The following is a 23,490-nucleotide window of genomic DNA, read 5'->3' on the forward strand; positions in this document are numbered from 1 at the left end:
CGTCGATTCCGACGATGATGCCCACTCCCGGGCGCTATCCTTCTTCCTCAACAACCCCTTGGGAGTTCGTTAACCCCCTTGGGCTCACTGGTGGATCCACTTCGAGTGGGTCGGTTGGTTCCACTTTGAGTGGTTCCTTCGGGTCCTTTAATGGATCGAGTGCTGGGGCCTTTGGGTCTCACACGGGTGTTGGGGCCTTCGGGTCTCACACGAATGCTGGGGCCTTCGGGTCTCATGCGGGTGCTAGTCCCTTCGGGGCTGGTACGACCATGGCGGGCGCTATGCCTAACGTGAATGGTGGGGGCTCTATGCCCAACCACGTTGTTGGCTCCTTCGGGGGCAACGGAATTGGTTCCTTCCAAGGACCAACTGCGGCACCTTTGGCACCAAGAATGATGCCACCTGCCGAGAAGCCACCAAAGTTTGGAGGATCTGACTTCAAGCGGTGGTATCAAAAGATGTTGTTCTACTTGACAACATTGGGCGTCGCCAACTTCCTCACGGAGAACGAGCCGCCCGCGCCAAGCGACCAAAAGACTAGGCTCGAAGTCATGGCGGACTATGAAGCTTGGAGAAAAGGGGATTATCTATGTAAAAATTTTATTTTAAGTGCATTAGATGATAGCCTCTATAATGTATACTCCAATGTAACCACATCTAAACAAATGTGGGAAAACCTAGAAAAGAAGTATAGCATAGATAATGCTGCAGGGACGGAACAAGTTGTAGCATCCAAGTTTATGGACTACAAAATGGTCGACTCTCGACCCGTCATGGAGCAAGTCCAAGAGCTCCAAATGATCATCCACTCATTAGTGGCTGAAGGGATGACCTTGCCCGATAAATTCCTAAGGTGCACGATCATTGACAAGCTCCCTCCAAGTTGGAAGGACTTCAAGAGTTATCTCAAGCACAAGCGAAAGCAGATGACCCTTGAAGACTTGATCGTGAAGTTGCGCATCGAGGCCGACGTGCGCAAAAGTGATCAAAAGGCTAAGGGATTCGCCCCGAATGAAGCCAAGGCCAATCTGTTGGAGCGGGGCGGACCCTCCAACAAACGCTCTCGCCCAAACCGTCCAAATGACAAAGGGAAGGGAAAGCAGCCTTCAAAGAAGTTTGAAGGCGACTGCTACAAGTGTGGCAAACCAGGCCACTTTGCTAAAGACTGCCGCAGCAAGAAGAAGAAGCCGGCTGCCCACGTCGTTGAGAAGGAGTTCAAGGACTGGGATGAGAATGACCTCATTGTTGTGGTCACTGAAGAGGTCAACCTTGTTAACAACAACAAGGGTGGCTGGTATATTGATACCGGCGCTACTGCACATGTTTGCGCAGATAGGAGTATGTTCTCCACCTACAACAACGTTGAAGGGAGAAAGATAAACATGGGGAATCAAGCCTCGTCTGAAATCCTCGGAGTTGGTGATGTAATCCTCAAGATGACGTCTGGCGTCTCAATCACCTTGAAGGATGCGCTGCACGTTCCGGACATCCGGAAGAACCTAGTTTCAGGATCAATACTAGTGAATAAGGGTTTTAAACTTGTATTTGAATCCGATAGGTTTGCATTGTATAAGTTTGGGAAGTCCCTCGGAAAAGGTTATGTAACCGACGGACTTTTCAAGCTTAGTGTAGCAACACTGCGTGTTCCAAAGCCACTGGCTAATAAGAATAAAGCATCTACTTCCTCTTATTTGATTGAGTCTTCAAATTTGTGGCATTGTAGATTGGGACATGTGAATTCAAAAGCTATTAAAAGATTAGTGAATTTAGATTTACTAAAGGCTAATGAATTGGATACCCAAGATAAATGTGAAATTTGTCTTGAAGCAAAAATGACTAAGTTGCCGTTTCACTCGGTTGAACGAAGCACAAAACCCCTTGAATTAATTCACACGGACGTATGTGATTTAAAGATGGTGCAAACAAGAGGTGGTAAAAAGTACTTTATCACTTTCATAGATGATTGCACAAGGTATTGCTACATTTATCTTTTAAGAAGTAAAGATGAAGCAATAGAAGCGTTCAAAAATTATAAGAACGAAGTTGAGAATCAACTTGGTTGTAAAATCAAAATGATTCGAAGCGATAGAGGAGGCGAATATGTAGCCCCATTTGAGGAGTTATGCAACGCAAGTGGTATAATTCATCAAACAACTGCTCCATATTCACCACAATCTAATGGTGTTGCAGAACGCAAAAATCGAACTCTAAAAGAGATGATGAATGCACTGCTTCTAACTTCAGGATTACCACATAACATGTGGGGGGAAGCTGTTTTGACAGCCAACTATATCTTGAATAAGATCCCTCTCAAAGGAAAAGATGTCACTCCTTATGAGTTGTGGAAGGGAATGAAGCCATCCTACAAATACCTCAAAGTGTGGGGGTGTTTGGCAAAGGTGATGGTTCCTCCGCCCAAAGAAGTTACAATCGGACCTAAGACGGTTGATTGCATCTTCATTGGATATGCACTTAACAGTAGTGCATATCGATTTGTTGTTCACAAGTCTGAAATATCGACTATCACAGTAGGAACAACAATTGAGTCGAGGAATGTTGTATTTCTCGAAAATACATTTCCTTGCAAAGACAAGGAAAAAGTCTCAACCAATTCTGAGACAAGAATTGAAGAAACCACTAGTTCTAAACAAGTGGAAGAAGAAGCCACTAGTTCTAAATCAGCAGATGCGGAACCTGAATCGCGCAAGCGTGCAAGGCCCGATCCAAAAGATACAGTACTAAGACGTGGTAATAGAGTCAGAACACCAAAAACTTTTGGTCCTGACTACATTGCTTTCATGTTGGATGAAGAACCAACATCGATAAAAGTAGCCTTTGCTGGCCCAGACGGGCTGCATTGGAGAGAAGCTGTTCAAAGCGAAATTGATTCAATTTTGCTAAACCACACATGGGTGTTGGTTGATTTGCCCGAAGGTGCTAAACCTTTAGGATGCAAATAGGTTCTTAAAAGAAAGTTTAAGGCCGATGGAACAGTTGATAAGTATAAAGCCCGATTAGTAGTAAAGTTTTAAAAAAAAGGAAGGACATGACTTCTTCGATACCTATTCACCTGTAACAAGGATTACATCTATACGAGTGTTTCTCGCTATTGCTGCATTGCACAATCTTGAGATTCATCAAATGGATGTAAAGACCGCGTTTCTAAATGGTGAACTAGAAGATGAAATCTATATGGAACAACCCGAAGGGTTTGTAGTACCTGGACAAGAGAAAAAGGTATGCAAGCTCGTAAAGTCCCTATATGGATTGAAACAAGCGCCATTGCAATGGCACTTGAAGTTTGATAATGTGATGTTATCAAATGGGTTTAAAATCAACGAGTGCGACAAATGTGTCTACATCAAGAGCACTAATAACGGTCATGTTATAGTGTGTCTCTACGTTGATGATATGTTAATCTTGGGTAGTAACACTCAAGTAATTAACGATACAAAGGCCATGTTAAAGAGAAACTTTGACATGAAAGACATGGGTCTAGCCGATGTAATTCTTGGAATGAAGATTCTAAGAACGAATGATGGAATCATCTTAACACAATCACATTATGTTGAGAAGATATTGAATAAATTCAAAGCCTATGATGGCACGCCAGTTAAGAGTCCAATTGAACTCGACGTTCACTTGAGCAAAAACAAAGGCGAGCCCTTTGCACAAGAAGAGTATGCACGGGTCATCGGGTGCATTATGTACTTGACTAATTGCACTCGACCTGACATTGCTTGTGCCGTGAACAAGTTAAGTCGTTACACGAGCAATCCAAGCAAAGAGCATTGGAGAGCTCTTGTAAGGGTTTTGAGATATTTAAAACACACTCAAAATCTTGGGCTACACTTCTTGAGATACCCCCCGGTACTTGAAGGGTACTGTGATGCCAATTGGATATCCGATAATAGAGACTCACTTTCAACAAGTGGATATGTCTTTACTATTGGGGGTGGTGCTGTATCGTGGAAATCCACAAAACAGACCTGTATAGCCCGATCAATAATGGAATCGGAGTTCATTGCCTTGGATAAGGCTGGTGAGGAAGCCGAGTGGCTTAAGAACTTCCTTGAAGACATTCCATGTTGGTCTAAGCCAGTGCCACCAGTGCTGATCCACTGCGATAGCCAAGCAGCTATTGGAAGGGCAAACAATGGCTTCTATAACGGTAAGTCTCGACATATACGTCGACGACATAACACCGTGAGACATTTGATCACAACATGGGTGATTACAATTGACTATGTGAAGTCAATAGATAATCTAGCGGATCCGCTAACCAAAGGGTTAAACCGTGATCAAATGAATAAGTTGCTAGAGGGAATGAGTTTGAAATCCACAGACTAAAGAACTATCATAGTGGTAACCTAACCATGATGACTGGAGATCCCAAGAACTTGGTTCAAATGGACAACTAAGCTATGAGAGTTCATGAGAAACACTCAACTATATCTATTCCCTAGAGAGCAATAGAGTGTTGGAGAGCTTGCCTAGTGGTAAAGGCTAAGTCTATGACTTTTAATGGTTCTTAAGGATCTCAAAGAGATGGAATTCTCAAAGAGACCAAGTATGGCAAGGTACTTGACTAAGAATCACCTATGTAAGTGCGAAGTGTGGTCGCTTCATAAAAAATGCACTTATGAATCCAAAGTGGTGTCCAAGACCGCAATGGACACAAAACGTGAGAACGGATGAGGTTGAGGTGTTTAAGCGTTAACACCATTGTCTCGGTGCACGCCGTGGGGGATTAGTTCAAAGCATCGCGCTACTAAGCCGCCTGTGTATCCGATGGTGTCGACTATGGAGGGTTCAAAGTCAACAACTACCTATCCTTATGCTTATATACCTCTCGAGGGTTGAGCTTGTGTCTGCATGCATATGCATTCGGCTATTTCCACTCATGTGGGGGATTGTAGAAATCATGGTATTAAATATGCCCGGTCAATGGATTTTGACCAAATAATAAATGTGACGAGACATTTAATTTTGTGAAATTAAATGACATAGCGTCGATCTACATTTTACGTAGATAAATGTAGTATATTCACTTTCTCAAATCCGATTTCCGGTGAGTGAGAAATAGTGAATTAAAGTTGGGCATAATTAGCTTTTAATTAAAGCTTGGAGTTGGAGCTTAGGGAATAATTAACTAGTGTTAATTATCCCACATTGGAGGATTAACACATCTTTTAATGTGTATAAATTAAGTGACTTTATGTTACTTAATAATTATAGTGGACCAAGATGGGTGAAAGAGCCCACACGCGCGCACACGCGCGCGCCGCCGCCGCCGCCCGCCCGCCTGAGCCCGAGCTCGCGCTCGCGGCCGCGGGCCGCGGGCCCCGGGCCCGGGCCCGATCCCGATCTCGATCTCGATCTCGATCTTGGGCTTGGGCTTGGACTTGGACTTGGCAATTGGTCTTTGGGTGGTCTTTGGGCTTGGGGCTTGGCCCAAACTATTCTTTTTGGACCACCGCCGAGTCAGCAATCCAAGTGGCTTGACACGTCGTCAAGCGAGGCACAGTCACGGCTGCCACGTGAGAAATCCACACGCTCCACATGCGAAAGGCACAAGCCTGCCACACGCTCGTAACCGACGTCGGTTACGAATCTGCCATGATGAGCCTTCATGGCTCGGTTGACCCTGCATGGTGGCTTGGCCTATAAATAGGCTAGCCATACCACTGCATTAGGACACACAATTCCAAGCATTCTCTGCATCATAAGCTCTCTCCCTCTCTGCATTGTCTTTCTGTCGAAGCTTTGTCCTCTCCTCCATCCAGTTCGCCGGAGCTCTACTGATTGCGGTGCTGCATCAAAAGAGACGTAGTCGTTTTACCTTTGGGGACGAAACGCCAAACCGAAGAGCACTACCGGGGCGTATCTCGTCTTGCGGGAAGAGGCCTCCTCGACTCGGCTAAACATTCACGGTTTATTTGTTTCATTGTAATTCAGTTCAGTTTCGTTTCTTGTATTCCTTCTTTTGGGTTGTATTACGCCCGGCTTTTATCTCTTGTAATCAGTAGAACCAACACAAGCAAGGAAGCTCGGTGTTTTATGTCGTTTCGCACATGAAGAATAAAGGCAGGCGGGTTATATATTCTGAGTTTAGAGATTCTAGTTGTTTCTCTCAAACTATCTAGACGTAGGGGCATTTTCATATTTTTTAGCTTAGTAATTGGTATTTAGATTCAATGGATAATGTGTTACTAAATTATTAAATTATTTAAATAATTTATAAGTTAGATGACCAGTCTTATACTAAAATTATTTTTACAGGCTGTTGTTGTACTATACAAAATCATAATCCTACTACCAATTGGAATTTTATTTTTTAAGAAGTTTGGAGAGCACCTATTTTTATCAACGGAAATACTTTAGATGTATTAATTACTCCTTTAGTTGATAAAGTGTTTGATTAATTAATTAATAATATTCTTTTGTTTTATTAAAAGTGGTATGGCCAAAATTTGCCTTTCAAGATCAAGCAAAACAAGATGCATTATATCGAGAGTAAGGTGAAGATAATAGACGTGAGAGGATAATTTAATTTAAATTAAAGTAATGGAGTACAGTATATAAGTTTTAGGATAATACTTTCAAAATTTTGTTATCAATGAAACAATTCATAAACCGTGCGTGCTTTTTTTTGTTAGAATTTTTAAGTGGTGTGCAAAAGAGTATCCGTAGATTAAATTTGTAGTGTGTTTGGTTCATGATATTTAATTTCACAACTCAATCATAGATGGATAATTATGGAATAATTAGTCATAACTAACTCCCTATAACTAAAATAATCTAACAGCTCAATCATAAATTATATCTTGGTATTGTTTTATCTTGGAAACCGAACACCACCTTAAGAGCACCCACAACCGTGCTCTTGCCAGCGAGCACAGTTGTGGGTCGACCCCACTTCTTCTGCCTGCTCTCTGGCAAGAGCACAACACCCACAACTGTGCTCTTCCGCAAGGACGAGCACAATTCAATTTAAAATTCAATTAAACAAAAACATTTCCATAAAATTAAAATTTATTAAAAAACCACAATAAATATTACAAATTACAAATATAATAAAAAAAGATATAATTAAAATCCTTAAATTAAAAAATTACATAATTAAAATACTAAAAATACCTAAAAATAAAAAATTACATAATTAAACTCTTAAAAATTAAAATTTACATAATTAAAAGCTAAAAATACCCCTGTGGACGACAACTCATCTGGCGGCACTACCCCCAATTGTCTTTGGAGGCCCAATATCATGGCCTCGTGCGATCGAAGTTGCAAGGGGGTCATAATGGACCTATCGGCCATATTGAGTTGGGCCAAAAGCTGCCACAACGAGTTGGTGGGGGTGGAGGTGGCGCATATGGAACGGGAACTGGAGCATCAGCGGTTGCAGCCGCGGCTCGACGGCGGTTGGCCGCCACCTTCTTCCTTCCTTGCGGTTGGCGTTGGGAACCGCTCGGACCGGCGTCGGGGCTACCCAAGTTAGCTCCGGCGAGTTGGCTAGCCACTTCTTCGGAGCCGGCGTCGGATAGGGATACCGACCGTTTGGAGGAGCCGCTAGAGGAGGATGTTACGCCTCCCATATACTTCAGGTGCGCCCTCGTCTCCTGCCAAACGTTTAGGTACTTGAACGACTCGTAGTTCATGGATTGGTAGGTGCTCAACGCGGCAATGATGATGTCGACCTTGCTCCGGCCGCTCCCCGCATTCCGCTCTTCCTGGAGGAAATAGCCATTGAATTTGCCAATTTCATCGTTGGCTCGGTAGATGGCGTTGCGCACCACACTCTCGTTGCGCTCGATTGTTCCCGGCGGCCGGTTTTCATTGTACCGGCAAGCGATGCGCCACCAAAAGTGATCGCCGGATTGGTTCGTGCCAACCACCGGATCTTCGGAGATTTCCAAGTACGCCGTGAACAATTTATCCATCTCCACCGGAGTGTACGGTGTGCAGACACCGCGAGTAGGAGGAGTCGGAGTTTGGGAGGGGGCGGTCGGCCTAGGCTCCGGTGTCCTCCCGTATCGCCCTTAGGGGGCACCTTGGTCATCGATTGGGTATGGACGGTAGCCACCCGGAACGCCCGAACTTTGGGTTTGAGGAGGGGCCGAATATTCCGTTTCCGGAATAGGAAACGGTTGTGAAACGAACCATTCGGGGTTCCAACCGTGGGAGGGCGGGGGGTCATCGCCTTGGCCGGACATTGTTATGTTGTAGGAGTGGAAGAAAGATTGAGAATGGATATGAGAGAATGAAGATGAGAATGAGAATGAAGATGAGAATGAGAATTAGAGAGTGTAGATGAGAATTGTGTAGTGTGGGGTGAATTTTTTGGTGTGAAAGTGGGTTATTTATAAATGAAAATGTGTATTTTTGAGGGAAAAAAATTATAAAAAATTAAAAAATGATGGAAAACGGTAAACAACGGATATATTATTTTGGGAAGTGGAAATCTTTTTTTTTATTTTAATCGGTTTTTTTAAATTAAAAACCGATTTTTAATTAAAAAAATCGCAACGGTTATGCCGTTGCCCAATCGCGTGCCGCCACGTCAGCTGCTCGCTGGCACGGATGTGCTCGATGCATCGAGCAGCGGCGGTGGAGCTCGTCCTTGCCTGCGGCACGGATGGACGGATACCGTCCGTCCACCGTTGCAGATGCTCTAATCTTTCAATTAAATTGTTTTTATTTTTTTCAATTGCAAAAAATTAAACAAGAAAACTTTGAAAAATGAAAGCTTTCTTCTTTACAAAGACTAAATAAAGGTTAGTATAAAGAAAACAGACTAAATAAATGTTTAGTCGCTACATAATAGTAATTCTCACGAGACCGGCTTACAAACCTTTCCAATTAATTTCTAGAGATGATAATATTTCGTACTCACTCTCAAAATAAAATTATACAACATCTTAGGAACTCGAGCACTAAGAAATTGATCAAGAGCTAATTATTAAACATTTATACTAAAATTATTGAAGTCATAAAGCGCTCTACTTATTCAAAAAGCCATAGTACACAGACTGATAGAAAAAAAAAATTGATTAGATTATTATTAATTTAGAATGAGGTTGAACTCTTCAGAAATGAAAAATTGCCGAAAATGAAAGAAAACGAATTTTGTAGGAAGACCAAAATAGTACTCCCTCAATCCCTCTGTCTCCTAATTACTATTTATAGTACAAAGTGAAAATGGACAATTAGTAAGAGATGGACAAAATGGAAAAAGTGGACAATTAATGGGGGTGAAGGCCTGAAGGGAGTAAAATAATATTTCATCCATTCCAAATTACTCGAGTCGTATTCCATTTCGGACTGTTTCAAGTTACTTGAGTCATATCCCTTTACGACAAAAAAATATATATCTCTCTCTTAACTTTTCCTCTCTTAGTTTTTTATTTTCTCCAATTTTATTTAATCTTCTTTTAGTTTATTAAATTTTTTAAAATTTGTGCCGAAATCTTAAGTGTCGTGGGACAAAGTAGCATTATTATTTGGGAACAAAGATAATATTCTCTCTATCCCATGTGGAGTATTTTTTTTTACGCACGTGATTTTATAAAATTTCCTTTCGTGAGTTCAGCGAAAAGAATAAAGTAAAAAAGAGGAAATATTCTCTCGGTCCAATGTTTTTTTTATATCACTTAAATTACCACTCAAAATGAAATATGAAAAAAGAAAAAATATATCACTTAAATGAAATAAGAGTTTTAAATAAATACTCCATCCGTTCCCAAAGAGTATGAACTTTGAGTTCGGCATGAATTTTAATAAGGGGAAAAGTACGAGATTGAGAGAAAAATGGGAGTGAGAATAATGTTAGTGGAGAGTGGAGTTCATAATATTATATTGATATAAGTGTTAATGGTAATGATATAAGTTAAAATGATGTCTAGAGATAGTATATTGTTTGAATTTTAAAAAATTAGAAAGTTAGATCCTCTTTTTAGATGGATGAAAAATGAAATAGTTCTCTATTGTTTGTGGAGATGACAGGGGAGTATAAAATTAAATCGTAGAATCGGGCCGGCGAAAAAAAGAGAGAGAAAAACCATCCCAATCACGTGAGTGGGGGTGGGGCCTGCAGCAATGAATTTTCTACAAGAAAAAATAGGTGGGCTTCGATATCTATCTTATCCGATGACGTGTTCAACTTCAAATAAAAGGTGAGCCCAGCTATTCTACTACTACAAGGTCAACTTCCCCATTATTTCAATTTGATCATTTATCTTATTTATTATTCTCATCACGTAATTATTCAGTTTAATACTCTCTCCGTCGCGGACTACTTGCACTTATTTCCTTTCTGGGCGTCCCAAGTTATTTGCACTCTTTCCATTTTTAGTAAAAATTATCACCTACAGCCACAATTGTTGACTTTGCTATACAATCATTCCTTACTCTCTGTGCCGAAAAGGAAATGTGCGAGTAGTGCGGGACGAAGGGAGTACATTCTTATCGTCATGGTCGTAATCAAGGGGAGAGGATTCCCTGTGCACAAATCACAGCAGGGCCGCTGTCCCATACAATACTATTTTTTATTATTATTATTTTTATTAAAAAAATAAAATTTAATAATAAAAAAATTTTTGTGAGGGGAAGCAGGGCCTGCTGTGATTTGTGCACAGCAGGGGATCCTCTCATGTAATAAGAACGCCTCTGAAACAAATACTTAATTCTTTATTAATGCATTATTATCATAGTTTTGGAAGTTAGTCACCTTTAAGATATTATAGATTAGGTGAGATATCTTATTAGTACATGCGAGCAGACATCATTGAACGCCATTGATATATATTTCCGGTTGATAAATTGTAATTATAACAGCATCCGCACATCCGTGCTTTTGCCATCGAGGACGGATGTGGGCTCAGTCCCACTTTTTCTGCATGCTCTTAGGCAAGAGCACAACACTCACATCTGTGCTCTTCCGCAAGAACGAGCACAAGGGTCCCACCATTCTATTATTCAATTTAAATAAAAACATTACCACAAAATTAAAATTCATTAAAAATACTCAGAATAATATTACAAATTACAATAAATTAAAAATTACATAATTAAATTCCTAAAAATGAAAATTACATAATTAAACTACTAAAAAATAAAAATTACACAATTTAAGCGTAAAAATGCCCCCGGTGAAGACTAATCATCATCCGGCAATACCCCCAACGTTCTTTGGAGACCCCGTATCATTGCCACATGCGATCGAAGTTGCTCGGGGGTCATATTTGACCTATCGGCCAAATTGAATTGGGCCAAAACCCCCCACAATGAGTTGGTGGGGGGTTGAGGTGGCACATAGGGAGCGGGAGCGGGAGAGGGTTCGGGATCGAGGGCGGATGGAGTCGCGGCGCGACGGCGGTTGGCCGCCGCCTTCTTCCTTTCTTGCGGTCGGCGTTGGGAACCGCTCGGGCCGGCGTTGGGGCTACCTAAGTTAGCTCCGGCAAGTTGGCTAGCCACGTCTTCGGAGCCGGCGTCGAATAGGGATACCGACCTTGACCGTTTGGAGGAGCCGCTAGAGGAGGATGTTACGCCTCCCCTATACTTCGGATGCAACCGCGTCTCCTGCCAAATGGTGAAGTACTTGAACGGTTTGTAGTTCATGGATTGGTAAGTCGACAAGGCGGAACTAATGATGTCGACCTCGCTCCAGCCGCTCCCCGCCGACCGCTCTTCCTAGAGGTAATACCCCTAGAACTTTTGGATTTCTTCGTTGGCTCTGTATATGGCGTTGCGTACCATACTGTCGTTGCGCTCGATTGTTCCAGTCGGTCGGTTTTCATTGTACCAGCGACAGATGTGCCACCAATAATGATCGCCGGATTGGTTCGTGCCAATCTCCGGATCTTCGGAGATTGACAAGAATGCTTTGAACAATTACTCCATCTCCGCCGGAGTGTACGGTGTGCGGACACCACGAGTAGGAGGAGTCCGAGTTTGGGAGGGGCCGCTCGACCTCGCTCTAGGCTCGGGTGTCCACCCGTATTGCCCTTAGGGGGGAACTTGGTCGTCGATCGGGTAAGGCCGGTAGCCACCCAGAACTTCCAAACCTTGGGTTTGAGGAGGGGCCTAATATTCCATTTCCGGACTAGGAAACGGTTGTGTACCGAACCAATCGGGGTTCCAACCGTGGGAGCCCGGGGGTGATCGCCGTGGCCGGATATTGTTTTGTTGTAAGAGTAAGAGTGAATGAAAGATTGGATGAGAATTGAGAATGAAAATGAAAGAATTTGGATGATAATTGTGTAGTGTGGTGTGAATTTTTGGTGTGGAAGTGGGGGTATTTATAAATAAAAATTTGTATTTTTGGGGAAGAAATTAAAAAATAAATTAAAAGTGGGTAGAAAACGGATATAATTTTTTGGAAAGTAGGAAAATATTTTTTTTATTTTTAATCGGATTTTTTAATTAAAATCTGATTTTTTTTAAATTTAAATTGCCAACGGCTAGTCGTTGGCCAATCACACACTGCCACGTCGCCTGCTCGCTGGCACGGACCGTGCTCGATGCATCGAGCAGCGCCGTGCCAGCGGCGCGAGCGCAGCGGCGGACAGCGTCTCCGTGCCGCTGGCACGGACGGGCGTCGTCCTGCTCGCTATCGTGGATGCTCTAAAGATCATGATTGTAATCTATGGACATAAACTGGAAAATGAAGAAACTATTTATGTGATCTATACATTCAAACGAAGAAATTGTTTGTATTTTATTATTCGAATTAGGTGCCTTCATTGTTTTTTTTTATGTTATAATTATGTTTTTTAATTTTATGTAAATTTTAGTTGATTGAGTAAGCGTCAATTGTGTACTGATGATAACAAAGGTTGGCAATTGCAGGAATAGTGGTGAAGGACAACTTTGCCCTGAAGATCAAAAGGTAAGCGGTACTATTATAATGTCACAAAATAGCAAAAAGTATCTCTATATCTATCCATAATATTAATATTTATTAATCACATGTTAAAACTCAATTGTAAATACTATATTTGTAATTCACTCTAACTAACATTTTTTAAATTCTGCTGATTGTATATGATCCTAGTAAATTATTTAAGCCATGAAGCCATAAGCTTCAAAAGGTACTAAAATTAAGAAATAAGATTGAAAATTTTCAATTTAAATCAAAACTTTTGATTGACTTTTAATCAATTTTATAATTTATAAAATCAGCCTATTAAGTCATAATTTTTGTATACTTTTCAATTGCCTCATGCAATTAAAATTTCGATGCAATTTATTATTATTAAATAATAATTTAAAATATAAAAGATATAATAAATTTTATTAAAATTTTACTTGTATGGAAGTTAGACAATTGAAAAATACACATAACTATGGATAAATTTGCTATTTTATAAAATACTCCAATAAAATTGTTCAGATATTAATAAAAAAAATTTACTCCATTCATCCCGCAACATGAGTCTTATTTGATTATGGCACGAGTTTTAAGAAATGTAAAGAAAAGTGGGTTGAATAAGTTAGTGGGATATGAGTCTTATATATATATATATATATATATATATATATATATATATATATATATGAGCCTTATTCTCCTTTTCACATCTTAGATCCTTTTTCCTTCTTAATATTACCCGTTAGATCCAATTCATCAACGGACCACCTTGATTCTTAAATTATAGTTCCGTGTTGCATTATAGGTCCTTTCTTTATGCATTATGGGGGTAATATAGGAATTGGGTGAAAATTGAACCGCCATATTTTTGGCAATCGCGAATTTTGAGGGATATGAAATCATCCGTCTCTTCAACCTCCCTCATTCATCACTCTCTCATCAGATTCCACTCGCCCCACTCTCTCCACTCTCTAAAACCCTAGTCGTTCTTCAAGCGTGAAGAATTGACAGCAGCCAACCCAGATTTCGGCGATTCAAGTCTACCGGTGATTTCATCTAACCCAAATCGACCATCGTTGACTCGTTTCGTGTTATTTTCAACAAATCGATTAGGTTTGTTTGACCTGCGATTTTGGGTCTTTTTTGTTTTGATTTTGTAGTACCGAAAAATAAAAAATGTAGCTTCGCTTTTACCGTGTTTGTTTAAATTCACAATTTCCTACTTATTCGTCTACGGTTGCCTATGATTATCACGGGTAGTCAATGAGATGTGTTGAACAGGCATGGATTTAGGTCTCTTATATTTTTGTTGTTTGGCAGATCCAAAATGTCGAAAAGAGGACGTCCACGCTCGCAAGCATCACAGGGTTCATGTATATTGGCGTCGCTACTTGTGCTTTTCAATATCCTATTTGTTACAGAGGATTCAGTTTGATGATTGCATATAAAATGTTTAAATGTGAATTTACAGTGATAATCATTTGATTTATCTTATGCATTATGTGCTTGGTTTGTACGCATCAGTCGTTGTTATTGCAGTTTTTGTTGCATTTTAGAGGTGTATTTAGTGGAATGAGTGATGTACCGACTAATAGCAAGAATTTTTTTTTTCATTATATAACTTAAATTGTGCATTATGTACCATGATATATGCATTACTGAAAGTATATTAAGCATTATTAACCGTATAAGCTGTGGCAGTGTAATATGAAAATGTGATTGTGTATTTGATGTGGTTTATTGTACTTGTGGACTGATTCATAGTAGTAAATAAGCTATATATTTTCTGTATCTTATGCATTATGTGTAGATAAGGAGGTGTATTTGATGATTTGATGTGCGATAATTATTTGCTTTATCTTATGCATTATGTGTTTGGTTTGTATGCATTAATCTTTCCTATTGCAGTTTTTTTTGCTTTTGAAAGGTGTATTTACTAGAATGAGTGATGTACAGACTAATAGCAAGAAAAAAATTTTTGTTCATTATATAACTTAAAATGTGCATTACGTACATTTTTTGTGCATTTTCTGTGTAACACATGTGCATTTTTGTGTTTATACAATGCATTATTAGTAATTTTTAATGCATTATGAGGTTGTGTTATGCATTATTTCATATGATATATGCATTAATCTGTAAAATGCTAGCAGCATTATGTATTCTGATTTATTGATAATGTTTTGATGTATTACTTTGTTTGTTCCATATCAGAGAAGCGGCTAAGATCAGACATTGACGATGCAGTTGACGATGTTATTCCAGTTGACGAGAATTATGGTTTGGAGTGAGTCTTGATTCGGCTATAGGGAGATCTTGGTTAATGGGTTAACTGATATTCGAATAGATGTTTCAATTTAAAATTGTACTTTTTCGCAACTTAATAAGTGCGTTTGGATATTAGCTAATGATTTTGAGACTGCGTAAATTGTTCGTATTCAGCATTAAAGAGTGTGCATTGTGTTTTACAATCTATGCATTACTCCTTTATCAACTGTCATTATTTGCAATATAGTGTTCGTTACGATAATAATTGTGTATATGTAAAGTTTGAGCATTATGTGTAATTATATTGTCATTATTTACAGTTAATTATGCATTATAAGAAGTATGCATGGTAAATTTAAAGTGGATATAAACGTTGCGACAGAATTCAGGGGTGCATGGTTTATTTCAACTGGATATAAATTCAACATTAGATAAATTAGTGCATTATTTGATTAAAACGTTGCATTATTTACCAAGAAATTATCATTATTTAAAATTTTGTATTAAATAAGACATATCAACGGGCTGCATTATTTATTCCAATAAGTGAATTTTTTAATTTAATCATTTCGCCAGAATTCAGGAGTCCATGGAATATTAAAATCGGATATCAATTCTGCAATAGACATTTTAGTGCATTATTTTACTAAAACATTGCATTATGACCTAGAAAAAATAAAAATTGGGAACAAACAAAATAATTCATCAGAACACAACTGATACAAAGTTGACTTCTTTAAATAAAAACCAAACGTTGCATTATGACAGATATAAAGTTTCAATAACAAAACAAAAACATGACCTAGTGCAAGACACAAGAAGTTGCTATATGTACGTACTATACCCTAGCCCCTAGTCTTATTGAACCGTGGGGGGAAACAAGAAACGTGTGCCAAACATCGTATCACGGTACATCTTATTCGTATGCATTGCAGTTCACATAATTTGCATTATACAGTCAATAATATGCATTACTCGCTACAATTTGGTGCATTATTCGAATTGTTTTACAATTTGTAATTAATGTGTACGTACTATACCCTAGCCCCTAATCTTATTAAACCCTTGGGGGGAACAAGAAACGTGTGCCAACATCGTAACACGGTACATCTTGTTCGTATGCAATGCATATCACATATCAATTATATCCATAACTCGTTTCAATGTGGTGCATTATTAGTTGCTGTTTACGATTCGTTATTAATGTGTACGTACTAAACCCTAGCCCATAACCTTATTAAACCCTTAGAATAAACAAGAACCGTGTGTCAAACAACGAAACACGGTAAATCTTATTCGTATGCATTGTTCGTGTGCCAAACAACGAAACACGGTAAATCACATTCATTACATATCACAAATAATACATTATAGAAACTAAACTACGCATTATACTATACAAAATATACATTATGTGCAACACAGACGAATTAATGCAGCTCGTGTATTTGGACAATGTTTTTTAGACTATGAACATACTACACCCTAGCCCCTAGGCTTGTTAAACCCTTAGGGAAAACAACAAACGTGCGTCAAACATCGAAACACGACACAACTTAAATTAAACGGGTCAGGGATAAATGTTCATTACATATCACAAATAATGCATTACAGAAACAAAACTACGCATTATACTATACAATATGTACATTATGTGTATCAGTAAAAAAACTACCTACGCGCTATTCTCTGCAGACAGTGCATGTGACTTCGTGAGTTCACTGCATTCAATAATAGATTGTCTCTTTGGCAGTGGAGAAACTAAGCAATTGGGAAGAGAAGTCCAGTCCCAACAAAGACTTTCCCAGGACTTAGCACTTAGCAGTAAGACCAATTTGCAGATAAAAAACAAACCTGCTTACTAGATATTGTAAAAACACAACCACTTGCATAGAGATAGGAAAAGCTAATCAGAAAATGGTATCCATTTACAACCTTGGTATCCTTTATAAACAACCAAATGTTGGATACGCTTGGAGTATGCCAATGCAGCATCGTATAAACTGTAAAAGATCCAAAAACCTAGTTATTGTGTAATGATATCCAATAGCATAGAAATTATAGTAGAAATAACATAAAACAACAGCAGGTAATAGATCCCAGGAAAGATTGCAATTACCTTGAGGAGTCTGCGAAGCAAGTTGCAAAAGTCAGTGCATTTATTCGAGCTAGAGGAGCACTGATATAAAATGGAGAATGTTGAGAAAATTACAAAGGAGAAAATGAATACTCCGTATGTCGCATGCAACACAATCAGATAATCAAATGACATCGTTTTTTCGCTCGACGACAATCAGACGATCGACGACAATTTCCTCGGCACGAGAGTCTCGTGGCTGAATCGAGTGGAGAGAGACAGCAGAAGCCGGGGCTTCGTGTTGAGGATTAGGAAGAAGGATAAGCGAAGGATTCTGAAACCGAATCTCCAGCACATCCACGCGGTTTCCGATGAAATTGAGGATAGATGGAACGAATTGAGGATTTACAACCACATGGAAGAGAACCACAAATTGAACGTGATCTGCAATCAAAATAACCGCTGAGTTTGGAAGAGAAAATTATGGGATTTTCCATAACAACCGCCAACGTTAATTCCCTAAACTAGCCTTTTCACAATTTTTAATGAATTAATTTAATATAATCTGGGATTAATTTGGGCGGTTAGATCCTTATAATGAATGGCCGAGATTAAGAAGGAAATAGGAGAAAAGATGCAAAAAGGAAATGAATACATCCATATATATATATATATATATATATATATATTATACTCCTTTCGTCCGCGAAATATTGTCTACAATTGACTCAGCACGGGTTTCAAGTAATATGAAAAAAAAGTAAGTGGAACGTGGTTCCACATTTATGTATATTATTTTTATAATATAACGTGAGTGTAATGAGTTAGTGGAAAATGAACTCATTTTACCAAAAAAGGGAAGAAAAAAGAAAACAAAGTGAATAACATTTCTCAACAGGACCAAAATGGAAAAAGTGGACAAAATTTAACTGACAGAAGAAGTAATAAAATGTGAGTGAAATAAGTTGATAAATAAGTTGATGGAATGTGGGCCTACTTACCATTTTTAATAAATGTGAAATACTAGGATTTATATAGTGGACGAACCAAAATGATAAAATATAACTCATGCTATTAAGGAATGGAGTGAGTATAATATATAAATTACTCCCTCCGTCCCTCAAGAATATGCACTCTTTCCTTTTTAGTCCGTCTCACAAGAATATGCATTTTCTACGAGACTCATTCTCTACTAATAATATTTTATTTACTTTTTCTCTCACCTTTCTCTTATTTCATTAATTTTACATGAAAATCCGTATTAACCCCAAAGTGCATATTATTTGAGGACGTAGGGGAGGGAGTATGATCTAAATGTCAATTTCTCAAATAAGATCTACCCAACTTTACCCTCCCTTCTATAAAGACCTCTACACCACCAACACCACTCCACAGTCTAACTCGTTTCTCATTTTAACTTTATTTATACATCTTTTGATCTCATCTTCTTTCTCTTCAACACATAGATAGATCTCTTCCAATACTAAATCGTGTAGCAAACATCTTCATCCATCCTATTTTACACAACAGCAAGAAAAATAAAAGTAAAATAGTAACTAAATTTTCTGCTACTTCAGCAAATTACTATATCCGAAACAAAAATCTTACTATATCCAATATAATGGGACTTCTCGACAAACTATGGGATGAAACTCTAGCTGGTCCAACGCCGGACTCCGGCCTCGGCAAACTTCGCAAATACAACTCTTTCTCCGCCAGATCTAGCGCCGCGCCGCCGTCGGATCCGGTGCCTCCGCCCCCGATCAACAAGGTTTCTCCGAGCATCCCCGTTCCTGGAAGCGGAATTAATAATTATCGCAATCTCACCGTTTCCGTGGATTCGCCGTCGCTTCCGTCGTCGCCGTCGTGCTCCAGCACTCCGACCTCGCCCTTTACGCGTAAGAGATCTTCAATTTTAGATGTCGATTAACCTAGAGAGAGAAATTAAATAGCTACATGAAAATGGAGTGGTTTGGGGGTCGATGTGAAATTTTCTGCTTTTCTTTTGGGCTGATTTCTAATATTAGTTTGTTTTGGGGTAATTTTAGCAAATACGCCTGGGGCTGCGGGGAATTTTAAGAAGTTGACGAGGAGAAAATCGGCAACTGCTGCTGTGCAAAACTCTGTGGCCAAGTCTCCAACTGGTTATGATTGGTGGGTTGACTTTTCTATACCCTTCTGTTATTATTATTGCTAATTGCTAATTAGCCATCAAAGCTAAATCTGATTCTTTACTTTGAACTAGTTTTAACCCACGTGCGATGCACGACGAAATATTTTTTATCATACGATTTTAAATTGTTAATTGATTAACACAAGATTAAGTTTTGATTCCGAAAACAAATTGGTAGTATTGCAAGTTTTAAAATTGGACGATAGCTTTTCAAACCTCAAAACGGTTTTAAAATTATATTTTGAAGTATAAAAGCGCCGACGCAGAATAATATTGTCACAAAATTGTGTGTAATCTTTTTTGTATTCTGTATCCATTTAAATTAGTACTATACTTTATCATAGTCGAGCTTCATTACATTGCAATATAGTGATCCTAATACGCTAAAAACCCAAACCTTGAAACCTAAATCATAAACCCTTAACGTTAAAATATAATCATCATGACCAATAATTGAGCCAAATATAAATAAAATCCTCCCACCGTCCCAGTTCAAATTTACTTTGTTAATCACTTTAAAACAAACTTTAATAATAGAAAAAAATAAAAAGAATATCATAACTTCATGTTAAACAATATGAAGAGTATTGGAAAATATGGAGGGAGTGAAAAACGCGATGAAAAAAAATATGTGAGTGGATAAATTACCTAATGTCATATATTTATAGTCCAAAAAATAGAAGATAACTCCTCAAAATTTTCACTTTCTTCACCTATTATTAAAAAATTTTAAACCTTTTAATTTCCCAAAAATTAAAAACTAAGCGTTACGTAAATGTTATCAAATTTTGAAAAATGAATGCACAGATTAGGATATTTTAAAATATTAATTTTAAATTATAAATTAACTTGAATGGAATCAGAAATAATACCATTATATAAAAATTGTAAAAAAATGTAATGTTAATTATGAATTATACAACTAAAACATACTTATTAAACTCGAAATAATTAATAACAAATTATAAAGATTTGGAGCTATCTGATTCACAATATATGAGTGAGAATCATATGAAACAACATGATTTGATTAATTTCTGAGAAATAGAAAATGAATCCACTCACATCACCTGTGAAATAAGATTCCAATTATAATAACTACAACATTATTTAATGCTAAAATAAAGATATCTTAATAATTTAAAATATTATATAAGATTAAGGATTATAACATCTTACGAATTACTGGATATGTAAACTTTCTATAATGTAAGATATTTCAAAATATTTATTTAAATTAGAAATTAATTAAATGTAATTGGAAATAATATAATTATATAAAATTGTAAATAAAAAATGTATTTACTAACCATGAATCATTGACTAAAATATATTAAACTCAAAATAAATTAATAACAAAATATAAAAATTTATCACACTCTAATTCAAATACATGAATGAGGATCATCTGAAACAACATCAATTGGTTAAGTTATGAAAAGAAATATGAATGAATTTACAATTAATCAAACTAATAATAATTACATGAAAAGACTAAATCCAAACTTGCAAACCGAACTGGAGTATGCTGGCGATGATGCTACACATAAATACTACCACATCATTGGCCTTCATCCATGGCCAGTCCATCTACCCTCATCTCTGACACAGTTTGTTGTCGAGAAACGCATATTTACAAAACAAAACACATATAATTTGCATACAAATTTTAAACGATGCACAAAATTTTAAACAAACCACACTCTAAACGATGATATTGATTTTGGCTCCATGAGTGTTAGCCTTATAAATATGAATGCGACTATTTTTTATAACCGAATAAACTGAGGAAACTCCAGACCATTCAGCAAGATATGGAATGGTTCCATGGTGTCAACCTTTCTTCCTAGTAAGAACAAAAATATCAAGCTTGAGTTTTAGGAGTACTGTATAAGATAAGTAGGTATGTGTGGATAGTAGGCCTCCAAATGTCATATTTATAGGCTAAAAAAATAATCATAAGGCTCTGTAAAAACTTTTCAAGTTCACTATTTATGATAAAATTATGATAATCAATTGCATATTAATTTAATCATTTTGAAATTAATTTGACCACATTAAGAAATCAGTAATCACGTGAATTCATTTACAATAATATGAAACGTAGGAGGTAGGAGTATATAATTATTGACATATCATGGCCTCAACAATGAAACGGTCGGTTATACACAACTATTAGTATATAATTAGTACTCTTATTTTTCACAATTAATTCATAATTAATTAGCAATGGTGCAGGAGTATTCATTCTCATAATTAATTAGTATTAATTAATTAACATGACCTCAATATCTTAGCCAACCGTTTTATGAAAAATGCTTAGAATATTTAGATGGTCATATGATTACACTTATTATATAATTATAGATTCTAGGTAATTGCAATAGTATCCAAAACTTATAACGTTTAGAGAAATTAATGGTATAATTATATTAATTACATTCTCTTAATTGATTATTAATTATTAGTATATAATTAATTTTGTAAAACGTAGAGACGGACTATAGTATAGACCTATTCACTAACTAAAATTGTTTTAATCCCAAACCAAAATTTTAAATTCCCAAAATGCCCCCAAAACTCAACTTTTATATATGTATAGATATTTCATTCATTTCATGAAAATTGAGTTGTTAAGCACGACGGTTAGAAAGAAATAGTTATTGGACTATATTAATGAAAAATGAGACTCACCTTGAAAAAAAAGTTATCAAAAATAGAAGTGAATTATTTTTATTGGACCCCCAATATATGAACAAAGGGAATACTATGACAGTAGTACTTTCTTTCATGGGAGTCACTTTTTCACGATAATTGAGTTGTTTCATTCATATAATTAACATATTTTCATTTTTATATTTTGTTTTCTCATATTTTACTCTCTTTCTTACTTTATTATCTCTTCATTTTTATATAATAATATTTTTAATATTTGTAAATGTCTCAATTATAGAGAAGCTGATAGAGTGACAAAAGTTAAAATATATACTGGGTTTACGACTTATTTGGGGGTAGTTAATTGTATTCCTATTGTTTATAAAAAATGTTTGTTGTAGTTCTTTATTGAGTTATCGTATCCATTTATTGAGTTATATATATACACTAGATCTGTTTTAGTTACTAGTATAAAAATTAGTTATGTTTGTTTGTTAGATCACTACAGATTCATATATGATAGTGGAGCATATGTCTGTATATTGCTTACATAATTTAAAAATATGTAGATAGATATGACTACAGAGAATAACGCAAATGTAGGCATGATATTAGTATCAATGAATGTAACACACAACTATATAAATATCACTACACAGGCTTCTGTAGGGAGAGAAAAAAACCAAATAGGTATACATGACATGGTGATAATTAAATCATTTATGAAATTAATTCTAACATAATTGCTGATATGTTGTTTTAGGATTGTGCTGAGTGCTTTGGATCGTTAAATATGAGCATGTTGATTTTGATCCTTTGGTGGCGTGGCGGCTTTGTGGATAAGATCGATCTTTTGCGGGAGAGTTTGTCGGATCAAATACTCCATGTTTTTCTAAGATTCCCCTTTTGTGTGCATATTACCCAATAAAAAAGGTTTTCTTGCTTAACTTAAACTTGTGGGTTATTCAGTTTTAAACTCAAATAGTACTACGACTGATATTTGGGTGCTTTTATGTCATGTAAACATGCCACTTTCAATAGATATGTGGATGATGCCTGTTACATCTTTAGTTATATTGCTAAGTGATTAACTATATTAAGTTAGCTTTGCACCACTTTCATCTGCAGAAGATAGGCTTGTCTGACTAATGTTTGGATGGTGGATATCCAAACTTTGCTTATAAAATGAATGTTATAAGAGGCAAGCCCATTAGATTTTGTGGCAACATTTAAGCTAACCCATATCATATGTCACTTTCAATTTGTCATCATATTTTTGTTGATTTTTTTGGAGGTGTTTACTTTTTCTTTTTCAAAGTGGTCCATTTCAATCAATATTTCAATTATTATCCCCATTGTACACTATATAAAAAAAGGCATGATTTATGGTCGGACAATGTGTAATAAGCTAGTTGTGGAGAAAATAGTTAAGCAAATAACTCA

General features: G+C 37.2%; 2 protein-coding genes across 2 annotated transcripts in view; both read left to right on the top strand.

Annotated features, from left to right (window-relative positions):
- LOC121745784 overlaps positions 1–15,165 on the top strand; it is a 42,037-nt gene extending 26,872 nt beyond the window's left edge. Inside the window, exon 2 of the mRNA XM_042139738.1 lies at positions 15,089–15,165. Coding sequence (XP_041995672.1) covers positions 15,089–15,165 — 77 coding nt within the window. The remainder of the gene's footprint in view (positions 1–15,088) is intronic.
- A 3,432-nt stretch (positions 15,166–18,597) lies between these two features.
- LOC121743255 (dormancy-associated protein homolog 4-like) lies at positions 18,598–23,121 on the top strand. The gene is made up of 3 exons (XM_042136504.1): positions 18,598–19,117; positions 19,268–19,373; positions 22,811–23,121. Exons 1-3 carry the CDS (start codon positions 18,841–18,843, stop codon positions 22,836–22,838), a joined length of 411 nt encoding a protein of 136 aa, XP_041992438.1. The 5' UTR covers positions 18,598–18,840; the 3' UTR covers positions 22,839–23,121.
- The last annotated feature ends 369 nt before the right edge of the window (positions 23,122–23,490 follow it).

This window comes from Salvia splendens, chromosome 8 (assembly GCF_004379255.2).
Source record: "Salvia splendens isolate huo1 chromosome 8, SspV2, whole genome shotgun sequence".
Taxonomy (NCBI): Eukaryota; Viridiplantae; Streptophyta; class Magnoliopsida; order Lamiales; family Lamiaceae; genus Salvia; species Salvia splendens.

Bases quoted from the DNA above. Each gene is read 5' to 3' on its own strand.
- LOC121743255 (XM_042136504.1), top strand. From the start codon at position 18,841: ATGGGACTTCTCGACAAACTATGGGATGAAACTCTAGCTGGTCCAACG. The intron at 19,118-19,267 runs GTAAGAGATCTT...GGGTAATTTTAG, and splicing joins TCCGACCTCGCCCTTTACGC to CAAATACGCCTGGGGCTGCG. The intron at 19,374-22,810 runs GTGGGTTGACTT...ATGTTGTTTTAG, and splicing joins TCTCCAACTGGTTATGATTG to GATTGTGCTGAGTGCTTTGG.